Source organism: Lynx rufus, unplaced genomic scaffold, assembly GCF_022079265.1.
Source record: "Lynx rufus isolate CCGP_SWC_20201006 ecotype Redwood Valley unplaced genomic scaffold, mLynRuf1.p SCAF_4, whole genome shotgun sequence".
Lineage (NCBI taxonomy): Eukaryota > Metazoa > Chordata > Mammalia > Carnivora > Felidae > Lynx > Lynx rufus.
In genome coordinates this window covers 31,560,401-31,580,001 of record NW_025814856.1, presented here as the reverse complement: position 1 = coordinate 31,580,001, position 19,601 = coordinate 31,560,401, and the positions used below count along the sequence as shown (strand labels likewise).

General features: G+C 43.6%; 1 protein-coding gene across 2 annotated transcripts in view; it reads left to right on the top strand.

Annotated features, from left to right (window-relative positions):
- Positions 1-19,601, top strand: part of ADAMTS9 (ADAM metallopeptidase with thrombospondin type 1 motif 9) — a 160,787-nt gene that overhangs the window by 71,517 nt on the left and 69,669 nt on the right. For both annotated transcript variants that reach the window (XM_047096973.1, XM_047096972.1), the window contains 8 exons: positions 822-1,032; positions 1,531-1,695; positions 3,969-4,133; positions 7,408-7,527; positions 10,650-10,754; positions 10,892-11,059; positions 12,873-13,142; positions 18,395-18,556. In XM_047096973.1, coding sequence (XP_046952929.1) covers positions 822-1,032; positions 1,531-1,695; positions 3,969-4,133; positions 7,408-7,527; positions 10,650-10,754; positions 10,892-11,059; positions 12,873-13,142; positions 18,395-18,556 — 1,366 coding nt within the window. The remainder of the gene's footprint in view (positions 1-821; positions 1,033-1,530; positions 1,696-3,968; positions 4,134-7,407; positions 7,528-10,649; positions 10,755-10,891; positions 11,060-12,872; positions 13,143-18,394; positions 18,557-19,601) is intronic.

Below are 19,601 nucleotides of genomic sequence, written 5' to 3'. Positions count from 1 at the left end.
CTATGGAACGTGTAACACCAAGAGTAAGCACTCGTGTAAAGTATGGATTTGGGGTGGTGCTGATATGTCAGTGTAATTGATTATAACACATGCACCCTCTGTGGGTAGAATGTTGATACTGGGGAGGGTATGCGTGTGTGGGGGCTGGTGCATATGGGAAACCTCTGTACCTCCCTCTCTGTTTTGCCATGGACCTTAAAGCTGCTCTAAAAAAGTAAGTCTTTAAAAAAAAAATTGTATAATTAAACTGTGTAGACTATGGTCCATGTCTAAAAGGAGCTTAGTCTTTATTCACAGTAACGTATACAGAGTTCAGCACACTTGAAATTCACAGTTACCCTCCAACTATCCGTGCCTTTATTAAGTCACAGGATATTCACTAAACACTTTTCAGCCTGGCCCCTATGAAGGAGGCTTTCTCGGGAGAGTTTCCAACAGTGGTTGTCTATTAGAAGCAGCCTTCTTGAGAAATGAAATGCTGAGTTGCATGAGCCTTTTAAATACAAAATTGCTTTTTTTTGCTCTGCTGAATTCCAATGTCTTCCTCTTTTTGGTTGCTTGAACTTCAGATTGACTGAAGGGAGAATCTTCACAAAGATGGCACCTCTGACTTCCACTCTGACTTCCATGTACATTGGCAGCCATGAAAAATACATGGATATGTTGGTTTAAAATTGGATTTCAGTAGCTGACTGTGGCTTTGGGTTTCGCGGTATTTGAGTTAAGGAAGAAAAAAGAACTCAATTTTTCCGCCGGCTGACTATAAATGGGACATACATATTTAACAGAAATGTTGGTTTCTCCCCATTATTTATGCATAGGTGGCACATTGCCAGCAGGAGTGAATGTAGCGCCCAGTGTGGCTTGGGTTACCGCACACTAGACATCTACTGTGCCAAATATAGCAGGCTAGATGGGAAGACCGAGAAGGTTGACGACAGTTTTTGCAACAGTCACCCCAAACCAAGCAACCGGGAAAAGTGCTCAGGAGAATGTAACACGGGTGGCTGGCGCTATTCTGCCTGGACTGAAGTAAGTCGGTTCTCACTCGATGAGCGTCTTCTTGGATGCTAAGTCTGAGTAGTTAATGATGGCTGATCAACTAATGGATTAGTGAGGGCTGCATTGAGAAACCCCCATTTAGACTTTCTATCTACATTGATTTATAATGCCTGACCTCATTCTGCAGAAAAGAGTACCATGATCAATTTGTAATGTTTGATTATATGACATTGACCATGGCATGTGGAAAACCGGGGGCAGTGGAACAACTCATCCAATCCCCTTTTCCATACCCCACAAACCGTTTCCAAATTTCTTTCCCTGTGTCCATTTACTAATACTGACTTCGGTATGAACTTGGTAAATAAATTGATAACATGAACATATGCTCCCCAAATCACCACTAGAATTGGGTTGGGTGGGTGGGTGTTTCTTAAGGGCCAGAGGAGACACACGGCAGAGCCAGGATCTTGACCATGCTGGATAGGAAACTTAGCAGCGGTTTTATTTCGCTCATTTTCCTTTCAGTGCTCCAAAAGCTGTGATGGTGGCAGCCAGAGAAGAAGGGCGATTTGCGTCAACACCCGCAATGATGTACTGGACGATCGCAAATGCGCACATCAAGAGAAAGTCACCATTCAGAGATGCAATGAGTTCTCTTGTCCACAGTGGAAGTCAGCAGACTGGTCAGAGGTAAGATAAGAGGACTCTTATTTCCTCAGGTCATCTGTGGTACTTTGAGTCTCTGCAGCTCAGTGCAACCTAAACCTGCTGCACCTTTCTGCCCCCTACCCCGGAGGAAGCAACTGTGGTTCCCCATCTGCCCCATGGCTGCCGTACAGGATGTGACTGGTCCACTGGTGACCTCAGAGGCATGGTGGGTTTGGCTGGATCACCCACTGTGATAGCTTCTGTTGGTGATTTTGAAGTTCCTGCGTCTTACCTTTCCTCCTCTTTGAGCCCCTGCTAAATCATTGTAAAAGAAAACAAGGGCTTTGTTAATCCGAAATCTGTGCTGGCTTAGAACTGAAGTTAAAAAGAAAAAGAAACAAAAGAGGTTTTCTACGTTCTTGTCGGTGAAATAAGATCATTCGACCCCAGTAAGTAACCTATTGGACTCACCCATCCAGTTGCTAGTGGAAAACTTAGAAAAGAAAGGACTAGTTGAGGGTTCCAGACTTTTGCCTGTCTCATCCCTTACCTGATGAAGCAAAAGGCAAAGCCTCATTGCTTAGCACAGGTGGCCCCAGGACAGCAAGAGAAAGAAGGAAGAGCCTTTTTCTTGCTTTTATGGTGCGGTATTAACACTCACTATTAACCCAGACCAGTGAGAGTCTCACCAAGCAGGTGACTGCCTCCGTCTTCCTTTATGGGAGCAAGGGGAAAGGAGAGCAGAAGTTCCCTTACTTGGGGGCCAAGTCAGGAATGTGGGGAAAGAGGTTTCCCTGAACAACTTCTGTGCCCATTTCCTTATCTCAACCATGTAAGCACAGTATTAACTGTTTCCTTTCAACGGCAAATAAAATACGAATCTTAAAAGGATATTATAGATGCCCCTGAAATGGCTGAGAGTGAACGCATACGATTAACAGTGTCTGATTCCTGCACAAGTTAACAACAAACCCACTGTTTTTGTTCTGTTAACAAGCTGCCTTAGCTTAAACTCCAGTGTTTGGTTTTAAAAAGATGAAAGAAGGTAGTGGGTTAAAGTTTTACTTAGATAGCTAATGATAGCTAAAGGACCACTTCAAATCGAGTAACCAACCTTTGCAAGAATACTTGGTAAAATGGAGGTGAGGGGATGCTAACTATATATTCAGTATGATGCAACATTCCTTAGCTTAAAAAACTGGGAAGAAAACAGCAAAATGTTAATAATGATTATCCCTGGGTAGGGAGATCTTTTTTTTAATCATTATAGTTTTCTCTCTTCTGTTTTTCTGTATTTTTCAAATGTTCTACAATGAGCATTTGATAAGGATGATACTTAACATTTATTAAATGAACATATGGTAAGCACTTTATTTGGATTTTTTCGGTTAGTTTTCACAATTCTTTGCATTGGACACTACTGTTATCCCCATTGTGCAAATGAGAAAACTGAGGTACGGAGACATCACTTGCATTGGTACCTATAGCTGTTTGTGTTGGAATTAAAACCCAGGCTGAGCCCCACACCTAACTCCTGTGCTAGGAAACCATGAATGTTGTTTTTCAGTACAGATGGTCCCCAACTTACAATGGTTCAACTTCGCAATTTTTTTTTTTTTAACTTTACAATGGTGTGAAAGCAATACACATTTCGTCAAAATTGTTCTTTGAATTTTGAATGTGGATCTCTCCCCGGGCTGGCTGTCTGTGGTCCATACTCTCTGGTGAAACTGGGCAGTCGTGCAATCAAAACCATATGAGGGTCAACAGTGGATATATCCACAACCATTCTGTCCCCGCACAACAGCTTTATTTTTCACTTTCAGGACAGTATTCAGCAAATTACATGAGATAGCCAACACGTTATTATAAAAGAGGCTTTGTGTTAGATGATTTTGCGGAACCGTAGGCTCATGTAAGTGTTCTGAGTACGTTTAAGGCAGGCTGGGCTACGCTATGATGTTCTGTAGGTTGGGTGTATTAAGTGCATTTTCAACTTAGGATATTTTCAACTTACGATGGGTTTACCTGGATGTAAGCCCATCGTAGGTTGGGGAAGTTCTGTATCTCGTGGCGTAGTGCTGTGCCGAGTTCATTCTGTGCTTGATACCGTCCAGAGCCTTTATCAATACAGAAGGAGTGAATGAATGAGTGAATGAATGAACGCATGAACGAAAGAAAAATGAGCCGTGCCGTATTTACAAATTGCTGTGGGAGAGAGCGCATCTGTTCCTCCTGATTACCCGTGAATAATCCCTGGGAACCACAACACATTGTTCAGAAACACCCCCGATTGTCTGTGCTTTTTATTACAGTGCCTGGTCACCTGCGGAAAAGGACATAAGCACCGCCAGGTCTGGTGTCAGTTTGGGGAAGATCGATTAAACGATAGAAGCTGTGACCCTGAGACCAAGCCAGCCTCCATACTGACTTGTCAGCAGCCAGAATGTGCGTCCTGGCAGGCGGGTCCCTGGGGACAGGTATTTTGAACGATAAAAGTTCTTAACTACATTCTTTCCTTCTTATCTGGAGAGGGCTTGCAGAGGGGCATTCCGGTGGTGGGGATTTAACTGCTGTGTCTCGTGACTTGCACTGGACCTCCATGGCGCCAGATCGAGCGCAAGACGCACTGCAGCCATTCTGCCCCAGGTCTGGGGATTGCTGCTTTCCCCGCTGGAGCTGGTTATTCCCTTTGTAGATACGCGTGCAAGTCTTCGTGCACAGAGTCCCACCAGATCTCCTGTCTGGCTGATGTTAATCTTTTTTTTTTTTTAATGTTTATTTATTTACTTTTGAGAGAGAGAGAGCACGTGTCGGCAGCGTAGGGGCAGAGAGAGAGAGAGGGAAAGAGAGAATCTCAAGCAGGCTCCGTGCTGTCGGCACGGAGCCCGATGCGGGGCTGGAACCCACGAACTGTGAGGTCATGACCTGAGCTGAAACCAAGAGCTGGGTGGGTGACTGAGCCACCCAGGTGCCCCCTGATGCTACCGTCCGGCATGCGACTGTGGGTTGCTACGGAATGGGGTCCAGTGCCTTTGGCAGGGGGTTCTGGACTGGGATTTGGAAGGGATGTTTTGGCTCCCGTGTCACGGTTCCAAAGCTCACCTCTCATAAACCAGTCAGACACTTCATACAGAATGAGCGTGATCAAAAGTTGCAGAATCATCTCGCTGTGAAAGAATCTTTCCCATCCCCTAGTGTGTCGGTTCCACAGTCTGAACCTGAGCTATTCTTTTTTTTTTTTTTTTTAATTTTTTTTTCAACGTTTATTTATTTTTGGGACAGAGAGAGACAGAGCATGAACGGGGGAGGGGCAGAGAGAGAGGGAGACACAGAATCGGAAACAGGCTCCAGGCTCTGAGCCATCAGCCCAGAGCCCGACGCGGGGCTCGAACCCACGGACCGCGAGATCGTGACCTGGCTGAAGTCGGACGCTTAACCGACTGCGCCACCCAGGCGCCCCAGAACCTGAGCTATTCTTAAAGGAGAGAGTGGAAGTCTCCCTTGGGTTCACATCTGAGAAGCCACTGCTCTTGAAATGAAGTCCTTCCCAATATAGAAGCAAAAGCATTCTGGGTACTATTTAAGTAGCACTCCAAGTTCCCGAGAGAAGCGAAACAGCTGTCTGCTGTCACTTATGCAGTCTCCTGAAGAATAACTCTCCCTCCCCGCCCCCCTGCCCAGCCGCAACCAGTCTTCTCGTTTATGTCTTCATTTCCAAGATGCATGCAATAAATGAGAGCAGCTTTATTACTACCCCCTTACAATTTTTATGAACCTGATGTTCTTCTGAACCCTCCTGTGGTACAGCATCGCTAGTCGGAATGGCTGATCATATCTGATTACACTAACAAGGAGAGTCTCTTACACTCCTAAATCCAGCCTCCTTTTTGTCAACATCTGCGTAGCTCTCAGGGAACGAGAGAAAGAGAGAGGGAGAAAGAGAAGCTAGCTCAGAGTCACTGAGAAGATTTGAGTATAACATCTTTTACAACTGATGGGCGTCTTTTTTATCCATGTCTACACCAAACCATCAGCACACCAAGCCACGTTTCTGTGCTTCTTTCCTTTCTGTGGCTACTTAATTTTCCTTTATGCAGATGTACCGTATTTGCGTATCCATTCATACCAAGCTGGACATTTGGGTTGTTTGTACCTTTTGGCTATTATGAATAGTGCTGAGATGAATATTCACGTACGAGTATTTGTTTTAGTACCTGATTTCGGTTCTTTTGGGTGTATCCCAGGAATGGTATTGCTGGATCGTATGGGAAGCCTGTTTTGCTCTCTTTAACTGCCAGTTTTGCACAAAACCCGTACCATATTACATTCCTACCAATAATACACAAAGGTTCCATTTTCTCTACTCCATCCGTTTTTAATTATGCTTATTATATTCCCCCTTTTACATTATGGCTCTTGGTGGGAGTAAAGTAGCATCTCGTTATAATTTTGATTTGGCATTTCCCTAATAACAAATGATATTGAGAGTCTTTTCGTGTGCTTTTTGGACATTTGTGTATCTTTGGAGAAATGTCTATTCACGTCCTTTGCCCATTTTTTAAAAGTTTGTAATTATGGTTAAAAAAACCACATAACATGGGCGCCTGGGTGGCTCAGTCGGTTAAGCATCCGACTTCGGCTCAGGTCACGATCTCGCGGTCCGTGAGTTCAAGCCCCGCGTCGGGCTCTGTGCTGACTGCTCAGAGCCTGGAGCTTGTTTCCGATTCTGTGTCTCCCTCTCTCTCTGCCCCTCCCCCGTTCATGCTCTGTCTCTCTCTGTCTCAAAAATAAATAAATGTTAAAAAAAAAATTAAAAAACCACATAACATCAAATTTACCATCTTAGCCATTTTTAAATGTACAGTTTAATCGTTCTTCTTTTCCCATTTTTTAATGAGGTTGGCTTTTTGTTGTTGAATTGTAGTTGCTCCTTATAGTGTGGATTTTAACCCTTCATCAGACATATGATTTACAAATAATTTCCCCAATCCCATGGTGGGTTGCTTTTCCACTCCGCTGGTGGTGCCCAGTGGTACAGAAATTTTTAACTGTGATAAAATACAACTTGTCTTGTTTTTTCTTTTGTTCCCTGTGCTTGTGGTAGAATATCCAAGAAATCATTATCCAAGAAAGTTCCGTGTCGTGGAGCTTTTCTATTACCTTTTCTTCTAAGAGTTTTATAGTTTTACCTCTTAGGTTTAGGTCTTTGATCTATTTAGGGTTGATTTTTATAAATAGCATGAGGTAGGAGTCCAGCTTTATGCTTTTTCATATAGACAGCCAGTTGCCCCCAAGGTATTTGTTAAAGAGACTATTCTTTCCCCCTACTGAAGGGTCTTGGCATCTTGGTTAAAAATCACTTGGCCATAGATGTCCAGGTTTATCTCTGGAGTCAATTCTATTCCATGAGTGTATATAACTATCCTTATGTTAGTACCACACTGTTTTGGTCACTGTAGCTTTGTAGTGAGTGTTGAAATAGGGGTATATTGAGTCACAGGCAAGGGGTTGAACCCCTACACATAGAATTTCAATGGGAGATGGAAAGAATTCCAACCATCAAAGTGATAATCGTTGAATATAATTTGTGCAGAGCAGGACTGCCCACGTTAACCTAGGTTCTTTGGGTGCTAGCCTTCTGCTCCACTATGATGGAACTACTTTTTTTCTTATAGGACGTTATGAGGAAAGTTAGGGAAAGAGAAAATTTGCTAACGTGTGCATCCCTTTTGTTGTATTTCTTTCCCTCAGTGCAGTGTCACTTGTGGACAAGGATACCAGCTGAGGGCAGTGAAGTGCATCATTGGGACTTACATGTCAGTGGTCGATGACAATGACTGCAACGCAGCCACTAGACCGACTGATACCCAGGTGAGTCTCCTTTGTCCAGCCCAGTGATTGGCTTTGGGCAGTAGGATGCCAGAATTTCCCAGTGGTTCAGTCAGAATGGAAGTGCTCTAATGGGTAAGTGTGTAGGTAGAGTAACCAGATGATTAAGTAAATGGTCCAGATGTACCTGTTGGCTACATTTTGAATCTAATATTTGGACATACGAGTTTCATTCTTCTCTGGTTATTTGAAGTGTAGGTAGGTCTGATTCTGATTTTTTATTGGCTAGCAAATGTTGATTGTTTGGTCTTGTTTTCTTGAGCTCAGAGGGGTTTTTTTTAGTGATTTTAACGTAGGGCTGAGCAAATAGTGTTATATGTTCAGGCAGCAACGTGCTAGAGCTGGCTCGTACCATCTCACAGGAGCGGATTGGTGAATGTTCAGGAATGTTGCGAGCTAGTTGCTAAATGTAGACACTAGTAAAAATTGAAAATATAAGCCTATAATTAAGTAGATGGTATTTCAACAAAGCAGATAAATACTCAAAACTCACATTTTTCCATTGCTTTACTACATTTTACTATTATCTGTGCCCTTGAGGTTATTTACATTTACAGGTGTGTCCATGTGGTGGGAATATTACATAATGGTAAGCTATTGCACATCTCTTCCCAAGTCTGTGTTCAGCGACATCAAGCTGGTAGTTTGAAATTGGCTATGGTGAGAGTATTTACACCACAGGAATCAGCAAATGCTATAATTGAGGGTTAATTGATTGTTTTTAGACTTAAGAAAGTGATGGAGAAAATGATACTCATATGCAATCTACATTATGTTTAAAAGAGTCTTCTGTCTTCAGCTGTTACATTGGAAATAACACATACAAATTTCAAGGAAATATTCTTCCGTATTTGGACATTATTGTCTGATTCGGCGTAGAAGTCATTCACGTCGTTGGTAGATGAAGTTCTGACATAGATCTTGTTTGTTCCACTTTCTCCTTACTCTTCAACATAAACAAAATAGCAGCTCTCATTCATGTCTGAAGTGCACTCATTCAGCAATTACAACCATATTTTGGCAACAGATTCAAGAATTCAACAAAAATCAGCGACAGGATTCTGTGAGGCTCAACTGGCTACGTGGAATTTAAAAGAGAGCATTGTATATTTTATTACTATCTGTAAATTGTGTACTATACAGCCTTTGTATCAGTAAACTTTGTGATAACCAAACAAACATATGTATACATCTATAGGTGTATATGGGCATGTAATACGTGTGTGTATACATGTAAATGCATTTCTACAAACACACACACACACTCCTTTTTTCTCAAGAGAGCCAGCTGACCATTGCTGCCACTACTTCCTCTTTATGGGCCATGATTTTAGCATCATTTATGGGAAGAGACTATGTAAAGAGAAGACTTGGGTTTCTACATCAGTTTTGCTAATTGCCAAAGACAGGATTTGAACCCTGACCGTGCCCAGAGCTCACGCTCTAAGGCCCCCTTTGGCCAATGCACTGATTCCATTCTGAGGGCCCTCATTCTGTCTGCACTTCCACATGTATTGTGAATGGATGAAAAGTGCCAAAAAGTACAGGAATATGGCAGTGTTGTTCATGTTGTCACTGATCAATGATAAAATACCACTTGTGACTTGTGTCCCCTTTATTATTATTATTATTATTTTTACTTTATTGAAATGCTCTAAACCACCACAGACTAAATGCCTGCGAAATGTTAGCCATTCCATCTGAATAGGCATGAGCTGAGGATTTAGCAACTCCCTTAGAGGTTCAGAATACTCGTTTCTCTCTACATTATTCTGTAATATTCAGTGGAGTACAGGGCGGCTCCCACAGTTGAAGCATATGGACCATTTCTTCACTGTGGGAAAAGTTTCCTGTGGTTTTCTTTGGACCACCGGCAGAAGAATAGGCAGGGTCTGGAACCAAGTAATGGAATTTCCCCATTCAGTTTGTAAGCTCCCTAATGTCAGGCTCGGTCCCGAGCTCACCACACTTTGCACCATGCCTGGCACATTCAGTAATTTAATGGGTATGTATTTAATCAAAGAGTATTTGCTAAATTGTGAGCAAGTACGTACTTCTGTTTTCCCATCTGTAAACCTGAAAGTATTATCTACACACAAATAACCTCAATTCATTATAGGGATTTCCTCTGAGTGACTGAAGAGTGTTATTTATATACATTCCAGGCATTGGCATATTGAATAGACCTCTTATCTAGATTTGGCCATCAGAACCTCGGGAGTTCTCTTTGGGTAAACCTAGAAAGCCAGTTCATGATTAGCAAATTCTGATTAGGAAATTAATTGAAATGTGAAAACAGAATTTGGTCTTTGGAATTTTTTTTTTTAATTTTTTTTTTCAACGTTTATTTATTTTTGGGACAGAGAGAGACAGAGCATGAACGGGGGAGGGGCAGAGAGAGAGGGAGACACAGAATCGGAAACGGGCTCCAGGCTCTGAGCCATCAGCCCAGAGCCTGACGCGGGGCTCGAACTCCCGGACCGCGAGATCGTGACCTGGCTGAAGTCGGACGCTTAACCGACTGCGCCACCCAGGCGCCCTGGTCTTTGGAATTTTTAAAAATTAACAACTGATATATATTTTTTATTTTGGGTGAGAGAGACAGAGAGAGAGCAAGTCGGGGAGAGGGGCAGAGGGAGAGAGAAAAAGAATTTAAGCAGGCCCCATGCTCAGCGAGGAGCCCAATGTGGGGCTCGATCCCATGACCCTGGGATCTGACTTGAACCAAAATCAAGAGTTGGACGCTCAACAGACTGAGCCACCCAGGCACCCCAACAATTGATAATTTTGAAAGGATATCCTTTTCTTTCTTAACTTATGTGCCATTTTGCAATCGCTTTTTTTCTTTCCACATGAACAGGCAAATAAATATGATATTAACAATCACCAAGTAAATCCCTGCCCTATATCAGTGCATTCATGAGGTGACTCAGATTATACCCCATTTTACAGTTGAAAAAAACTGGGGCCGAGAGATGCCATGTGATTTTCCCAGAATTCTGAGGTCTTAGAATTCTTCACTCTTATATTTTTATTCACCTTGACCCTTAAAGTGTGCATTGACTTCAAGGTAACTTTGACTTTCTTCCCCCTCTTCCATCTAGGACTGTGAATTACCATCTTGTCACCCTCCCCCAGCTGCCCCGGAAGGAAGAAGAAGCACACAGAGTGCACCAAGAACCCAGTGGCGATTTGGGTCTTGGACACCAGTAAGAAATAGATGGCAGACACAGAGAGGGTGGAAGGGGAGGAAGAGGTTCTCTGACTTGACTGTAGGAAGTGGGTTGCTGTCCAATGAACCATCGTGTTCAATAACATCCCTGCATTATCTTACTTCAACACCCAGTGCTCAGCCACTTGTGGAAAAGGTACTCGGATGAGATATGTCAGCTGTCGGGACGAAGACGGCTCTGTGGCTGACGAGAGTGCCTGTGTGACTCTGCCTAGACCAGTGGCAAAGGAAGAATGCTCTGTGACTCCCTGTGGGCAGTGGAAAGCTTTGGACTGGAGCCCTGTAAGCGAGTGGATTCTTGGGAATTGGGAAATGACTGGGGGAACCATAGAGGATGACTAACGACAGGTCACAAATGTCAATGGGTACTGTTTTATAATTGGACTTAGTTTATGATTTAAATTATTTTGCCTCATATGTGTGTGGCTGGTATGAATCTTGGCTGGATGTGCAAGAAATGGATGTTGTTAAAATGTGTAAGTCAACGTGCAGTTGACTGATGCCCCATCCTGTTGGGTTGACTGGAAAACCCGGTGTTGATTGGGTCACATCGGAATGTAATAGGCTTGTGGAGCACCACAAGTGCCAGGGAGAAGAGGGGGAGTCAGGAAAGAGCCTCTTACCTTGAGTCTGGGTGCCTCCTAGAACCCAGACTCTTGAAGTTCAGAGGTTCTTGGCTTCTCTGTCAAGAGTGGGAAGTGGGAATCCTCATCCAATGCTATGGGCTCAGCCTCCTGTGCACACCAGGCACCATCTATGGGCTTGTGTAAAAGTAGAAAAACCTTCATTTTCAGGTGGCACCTGCCTTCTGCCTTGCAAAACTCCCAGCAATAGGGAAATATAAAGCTTAGGATAGGTGAGGAGAGGGCATCAGGAAAATAGAGAAGTAATATCTCCATAAGTATCATAACATAAGTACGAAATTTGAGCAATAGATTCAAAGAGAGGTGTGTAAAAATCCAGATCTTGACACATACTGGCTGCATAACCTTGAGCAGTCTGGTTAAAGCCTTTGAACCTCAATTTCTTCTTTTTAAAAGACCCAAAAGAGTACCTATCTTACAAAGATGTTGTATTATTTGAGATTGCCTATGTTAACTGCTTAGGACAAAGTAGGTGCTCAATAAATGATAGATAATCTCACTCTGATGCCTTGAGCTTCCAGTCCATCCGTCCGTCCATCCATCCATCCATCCATCCATCCATCCATCCATTAAATACACCTGTCTGTGCACCAGATATTTGTAAAAGCTTAGTGTAGAAAAAGCAATGAACAGCAAATAAGAAAGTCTTAGCCTTCATGAAGATCATTCTGATGGAGGTTCCAGTCAGTCAACAAATAAAGAGAGAGATTTAGCAACAGACACTGACAAGTACTAGAAACAAGTCAAGCAGCATAATAGCATAGGGAAAAATGGAGTATGCTTTTAGACAGCGCGGTCAGAGAAGGCCCGATAGCACGCTGAGCAAGAGTTGAATGAAGTGAGAGAGTGAGCCATGTGGGCATCCATGTTGTTCGGGGAAAGATAGCAGCAGTTACAAAGACCCTGAGTAGAGAGTGTTCTTGGCATGGTCAAGAAACATCCATAAGACCAGTTTGGCTGGAGTGCAATATGTGCTAGGAGATGGGTCAAGGAGGTCGCCAGTGGCCATATCACAGAGGGCCTCCCAGGCCAAGGTACGGACTTTGGACATTTTTCAAAGTGAGTTGGGAAGTCACTGGAGGAAATGGCATGATCTTTTATTTGTAAGTGTCATAGTTGCTGATACGTGGACCACAGACTAGGGCTGCAGGGAGGGGTTCGACGTTGTAAACAGGAGCCCAGCTGAAAAGCCATTGTGGTGCTCCTGGCAGGGGAAGGTGACAGCAGAGACGGTGGGGAATGGATGGATTGGGGTATCTGTGAGGACTGAGCTGACAGGGTGTCTCAGTGAGATGGCTGCAGGGTGGGAAGACAAGGGAGCAGACACGGATGATGCCAGAGTTTGGGGTCTGGGCAACCGAGCGGGCGCTGAGCCACTCACAGAAAACGCACACTGATGGGTTTGTGCCTGCCAATGACCGACCCTTTCTCTTTCTGGGTGTTCGACGTAGTGCTCCGTGACATGTGGGCAAGGCAGGGCGACCCGGGAAGTGGTGTGTGTCAACTACAGTGACCACGTGATTGATCGGAGTGAGTGCGATCCAGACTACATCCCAGAAACCGACCAGGACTGTTCCACCTCACCATGCCCTCAGCGGACCCCAGACAGCGGTCTCGCTCAGCACCCCTTCCAAAGCGAGGATTTCCGCCCCAGAAGCGCGGGCCCCAGCCGCACCCATGTGCTTGGTGGAAACCAGTGGAGGACTGGCCCCTGGGGAGCAGTGAGTATTCCCTGAAGTCCTTCTCTACTTTGCTTTCTTCTCCTTCGTCCTTGCAGCTTTGGGGGCAGACAAACTAGAAACACCTCTGAAGCCCTTTTTTCTCGCAAGGGCTTGGCCTTGTACATTCCCATTTGTTTTGGGTGAACCCTAACGGGTTCATCACAGTCCCTGAAAAGTTGTCCCCCGATAGTGCCTGCAGGCCACCTAGAAGCTGCCTTAACTGGGTGGAGGGGGGGGTGCGTATCACAGCTGGACAACAGCATCAGGTGGCTTCCTAGGAGGTACCGTGAGGGCCAGGATGATTGATCCCGGAGGCAGAGGCTGCAGGCAGCTCTTACCTGTAAGGAAATCAAAAGGACAGAGGAAGTTTTCTGATAGGGAGCTCTTAATGAAAGTGGTTTTCCTTCCTGCTGTTTTCTAGACGAGTGCAGTCTCAAAGTGGCATGGTCCATGCATAGTTTGTAGTAGTAGATCATTGTCCTGGACTGAGGGGAATCACTGGTCCAGATAATTCTGTGCTTAGGGGAGCAGTACCAGAATCTAACAGTGAACAGCACAGGCTCCGAGTGAAGGTGCCTCTGTGTGAACCAACGACCTACACTTTCAGATTTTGAGATATTTAGCATGCCCCCTAGTCTCAAGGAGCCTCAGTTTCCTCCTTTGTAAAACAAAGTGAACAACAATTCCAGCTCTCCTGGGTGGTTGTAAGGAACAAATGTGACGATGGAAATAAAGTGCTTTGCACGCTGCCTGCCCCAGAGTGAGAATTTTCTCAGTATTCTTAGCATTGCCCTTCACGTGATGAAGATCTTGAAAAATATTGAATTTTAGGTTTTTCACTAAATATTTTTCACAAAGTAATTATATTGTGCAATACTGGGCATGTCTAATGGGACTGCAGGAGGGGTAAGAGAGCAAGGGACCCCGCATAGGTGTGGGAAGTCGGAAGGTGTCTAGTAATCACCCCGGGGTCTTCGTTCTAATTGTTTACTCTCAGTTTCCTTCGCGTACCACTAATTGTGTTTAATTATTTCTGAACTAAAACGCATTAGAAGGAAGCTGTGTGCTTCCCACTGTGGTTATGTTTCAGTAAGTGAGTTTTTCTTTTCCTGTGACTACTGATGAGCCGTCAGCCATTTCCACCCAGTACAAGTATTGGTTGTCCGCAGAACGTCTGCCATATTGCCCAGGACCTTCGCCATCTCATTCTCCTTGCTGGCTTACCCCTTCCAGGCTTCCTGGGCCTGGGTTAGAAGAGATTTGGGTTCAGAGAAGTTAACAGGTGATCACAGGAGGTAATCACTGAGTGTCCCGCAATTTTTCGGATTGGAAGATTTCCAAACTCATGTGCGTTCTAATGATAGCACTAGAACTCTTTAAAACAAAATTTTAAAGCTATTCTTACTTACGACTACATTTGGAGATGATGCATTCTTTTAAAACTGAATGATTCTGCCCTTGGGCAGTGTTCCAAATTAGGGAGGATTAGGTAACCTTTTTGCAGCAATGGGCAATGCCATTCTTTTCCTCATCGTGTTTTTGTTTGAGGACTTTTTTCCCCCCTAAGTTAAGTGAGGCCGAAAATGGACAATGTGATTTTTTTGCAGCTCTAGCCTGACCTGCTTCCAGAAGGTGCATGTTTGCTTGGTGCAGTACACAAACCATGGGATTCTTCCTGCTTTCCATGGCAGGAAAGGCAGCAAAGAATTTTCACCACTAGAGAATGGGAATCTAATGTTTTCAGTGGATTCTGGAGTAAATACCTCAATTTCTAGCACATTCCTGTATAAACCTGGACCCTGTGTGAGGTTTGCCCCCTGTTACCAATTAGGGGTCTCTGGTTGTGAACAAAAGAAACTGACTCTTTCAAGTGAAAACAAAACCAGCAAACAAAACTTTTCGTTTGGCCCCAGTAGAGGCAGAGACCAGAGCACCTTCAGGGATCTAGCTCAGGGGTTGGCAAATCTTTTTTGGCAAAGGACCAGATAGTAAATATCTTGTGTGAGGCGGACCATCTAGTCTTTGTCACAACTAATCAGCTCTGTCGTTGTAGCACAAAAGCAGGTGTAGACAATACATAAATGAGTGGGCATGCCTATGTTCCAATAAAACTTTATTTATAAAAGAGGGAGCAGGTCATATTTGGCCCTCATGCTGTGTCTTGCCAGCCCCTATCTAGATGGAACAGTAATTAGAGGGTAATTTTTGTAGGGAGTTTCTGTCTTAATAGATCCCTCTGAACGCTCATCTACCCTGCTTAGGATCTAAATTCTCAGGCAAGTCTCACTGGCCGTGCTTGTTCCTCTTGCCCACTCAATGATCAGGGAGGGGCAGAGTATCTTAATACATATTCTCCCCCAAGATGACATCCCTTGGGGGAAGAAAGGTTCCTTAAAGGAGAATTGGGCTGCCAGATATAAGGGGAAGTGTGCTAGGCAAGTAAGAACGACAGATGACCACCACCTCCTACCCCTGCAGAGACCATTCCTTCTCATTTTGGCCAGTGTGGATGATAGGTACAGGGTTTTTTCAAAGAAATGTTTACCTAAGAAAATATGTCATCTTAAAAGGACAGGAAGATTGTTACCAAAAGAAGTCCAGAGTGAAATGCTGCAACATGGAAGAGAACTAAGAATCCCTGTTAATACAAATAAACATTTTTTAAATGGCCATATTGAACCTGGAGAAAAATTATGTAGAGGCCTTTACTTGTCTATGGGATTATAAAGCCCCAGACAGGCCCTGGGTTCAGATGGTTCAAGACTGTGCTATGTAGTTCCTTGGCCCCAGCTGAGCACTGTCTCCATCTCTTTGGTCAGATTTTCAGTAGGAAACATCTTATTGGTCACTGGACAGCCACTGGAGTGGTTGGCCATAGGTCAGGTGACCAGCCTTGCTCCATTCAAGCATATTGGAGGCAGGGTAGCATGTGGTTTATAGAGCTGTTGTTTCCAGTAACTTTAATTGAACCAGGCTGAATATCCTGTGACTGGTGCTATGTGAGCTAACAGGGACACAAGTTATGGCACTGAACCCTCTCAAGGAGCTTACCACACTTCATTGAGGCAATAATGTTCACAGGTGACAAAAGAATGAGACAAGATTGTATTTTCAAGGGAAGAACTCAGGGGCCAAAATATATATTACAAATGCACTTACAATATGGAAGTTCCTTCCTCACATTATATATTTTGGTTCCCAAACAAAGCCAATTAAAATAATGATTTTGTGTTTCCTGTTACGTCCTAAGCTGTTTAAAAATAGAAAACAGGGGTGGTTAGGTGGCTGAGTCAGTTGAGTGTCCAACTCTTGATTTAGGCTTAGGTCATGATCTCACAGTTTCATGGGTTTGAGCCCCACGTTAGGCTCTGTGCTGACAGGATAGAGCCTGCCTGGGATTCTTCCTCTCTCTCTGCCCTTCCTCTGCTCGCTTGGTCTCTCTCACAATAAATAAAATAAACATTAAAAAAAATTAGAAATAGAAAACAAGTATTTTCAAGTTTAGAGTCATTATACCAGAATCCTCCGAGAATAGAAATGGCATTTTAGTAAATCAAAAATTGCCTAAATTTTTTTTAACGTTTATTTATTTTTGAGACACAGACAGAGCATGAACAGGGGAGTGTCAGAGAGAGAGGGAGACACAGAATCCGAAGCAGGCTCCAGGCTCTGAGCTGTCAGCACAGAGCCCGACGCCGGGCTCGAACTCACGAACTTGTGAGATCATGACCTGAGCCGCAGTTGGAGGCTCAACTGACTGAGCCACCCAGGCACCCCAAAAATTGCCTAATTTTTTTCTCAGGCAGAAGTCATAAATCTTTTTTCCTGCTCCACATCTTAAAATTATACCCGATGTATTTTAAAGTCACCCGTAATTTGTCTGAGATGGGCAGAGAAATTGAAATTCGGTCCAACAATAAGCCAAAAAATATATTCAGAGCTTTATTTGGAACAAGCTGACCAGCAAGATGCATTGTTTGCAAGTATTTTGAAATAACCCTGGTTTGAGCTAGGATTCGACAGAAAGCACAGATCAGCCATCAGAACCCAGAACAAATGGGGCCCTGGGATAGCTCAGTTGGTGAAGCATCTGACTTCGGCTCAGACCAGGATCTCACCATTTGTGAGTCCAAGCCTCTCTTTGCCTCCAGCTTGGAGCCTAGAATCTGCTTTGGATTCTGTGTTTCTGTCTCTCTCTGCCCTTACCCTGCTCTCTCTCTCTCTCTCTCTCTCTCTCTCTCAAAAATAAATAAAAATTAAAAAAAATTTTTTTAAAGAACCCAGCACTAACAAAAAAAAATTGTCCAGTGCAGTTGGAAGCTTAATAATTCATGGGAATTGCATTGCTTTGAGGACAAGTTGTTATTTTATAGGCAAACTGATTTTACAACTTAGGGGTCACAGTGAAGGATACTAGCAAACACATCGGTTTTCAAAAGATAAGGACATTATGGAAAGAACAAAACCACTCAAGATGTAGATAAATAAGAGAACTCTGAGAAGCTTGTGTGGGAAATTAGCTGAACTGCAAACATAATTCTGCGACAACCAAGAGAGGGAGCGTTAGAAAGTGCCCCTGAAGAGAGGCTTGTCAATGTGGAATCCAATTAAGGTCCTTGGGGAAGTAAAAAATAAATTAAAAAGCAAATCTTGCTGCCATCAGCCGCTAAAGTCAAGGCTATTCTGAAGAGAGAGACGAGAACATTCCCTGCAAGGAAATGATGTCTTAGTGACGTTCCGCTACGCTTTGGGTAACCGAATGAATTAATACGGAAGTTCACTTTCAACAGTGGTGTCTCGTTAAGCATGTACTTTGACCTCTGTGTTGAAGTCAAATGTTGGTTCTATCCAAACGAGCATTTGGATTTTGAAAAGAAAAGAGTTTCTCAATAGGCTATGGTATCTGTTAACACCTCTGTACTTCTCAGAGCTGCAGAGAGGTTAAAAGAAGACAGTAAATGGAATTGCTTTGGAAGACATTATCACACATGGGGCATCTTTTGAACACTTCGTTTGTGCCGAAAGTGTGCAAGGGAGAGGCCCTTTTTCTGCCCTCCAGGTTTTTATAAGGCATGCCCATTAAACAACCCCACAGAGTGGAAGTTCTCATAACGGCTTTTTGACCACGGTGGGAAACTTGAGAACGGATTCTGTCACATTTGTCTCTGACTTTCCAACCAACTGCTTTTTGGGTCACTGAGATGTCGATCGAGGTAGGGATTAACCTGTTGACTGATGTCTGATGTGTTCAGTGTTCCAGTACCTGTGCTGGTGGGTCCCAGCGACGTGTTGTGGTATGTCAGGACGAAAATGGATACACTGCAAATGACTGCGTGGAGAGGATAAAACCCGATGAGCAAAGAGCCTGTGAATCTGGCCCTTGTCCTCAATGGGCTTATGGCCACTGGGGAGAGGTGAGAGTGAGCCATCCTTTTGTACCTCCTTTGGAAAGAACACAGAGTAATTTTGCTGACCACACTGTGCTGTTGTTCATGATCTATTTTAAGGGAGAAGAATGAATTCTGGTGAGAGCTTCTTGATTTAGGATTAACCACGAGACCTGTCTTAATTCCAGACCATCTTAAAAGTACAGTCATTACCAATGGGAAACAGCTTAAACACATAGGAGAGGAAAATTAGGAAAGAATACAGATAAATGCTAGGCTAGATTGTTTGTTAACCTCTGCTGATTAAAAATGGGACACTTTTAAGGTAATTGGACATATGTGTTAAATTGGTCCATGAAAACATTACCATCCTTTTCATAGTTTGGGGCTGTTTATAATTTATGCTTGTTCCCATGGCATAATCATTCTGGTGTTCCAAATCCTTGATGAAACCAGAATGAATAGGTGCTGTTATTCCTACCGGAGGTGATGCGTTCTAATGGTGGACGGGAATAATTAGCTCTATAATCTCAAGTAATAAAATTCTTGAGCTGTTACCTTTTAAGAGTAATGACCAATGAGGAGCAATAGAGTATTTGGAGCAGAGAAAACTGGATTCCATTCCCGATGCTGACTCTTCCAAGCTTTGTCGCCTGGGAAAATTATATAACTTTACCAAATGTCTGTAGCCTTGTCTATAAGTGGGAATAATCATGGCACCAACTCATGACCTATTGCATGAGATAGTGCACAACCAATACCTAGCATATATAGTCTCCAAAGTTCGCTGCTATTACAATCATCATCATTATCCTCACTACGACTACCCTTTATCATTAGGATGACTACTAGTATCAAATAGGGTTTTGAGCCACTCTTTTGTGGAGGGCTTACATGCTTATTGTTTTGTGTTTCATTGACCAAGAATGCATCCCTCTACTCTTGAATCCTCGGAGAGAGCGCATACTTAAAGCTTGTGGAATTGCTCTGTCTTGACTGTCAACTTTATACAATAAAACGTGAAGGTTAACGTCTTGCAGACCCCAGTGCCAAGAGGGGGAGAAAGACAAAT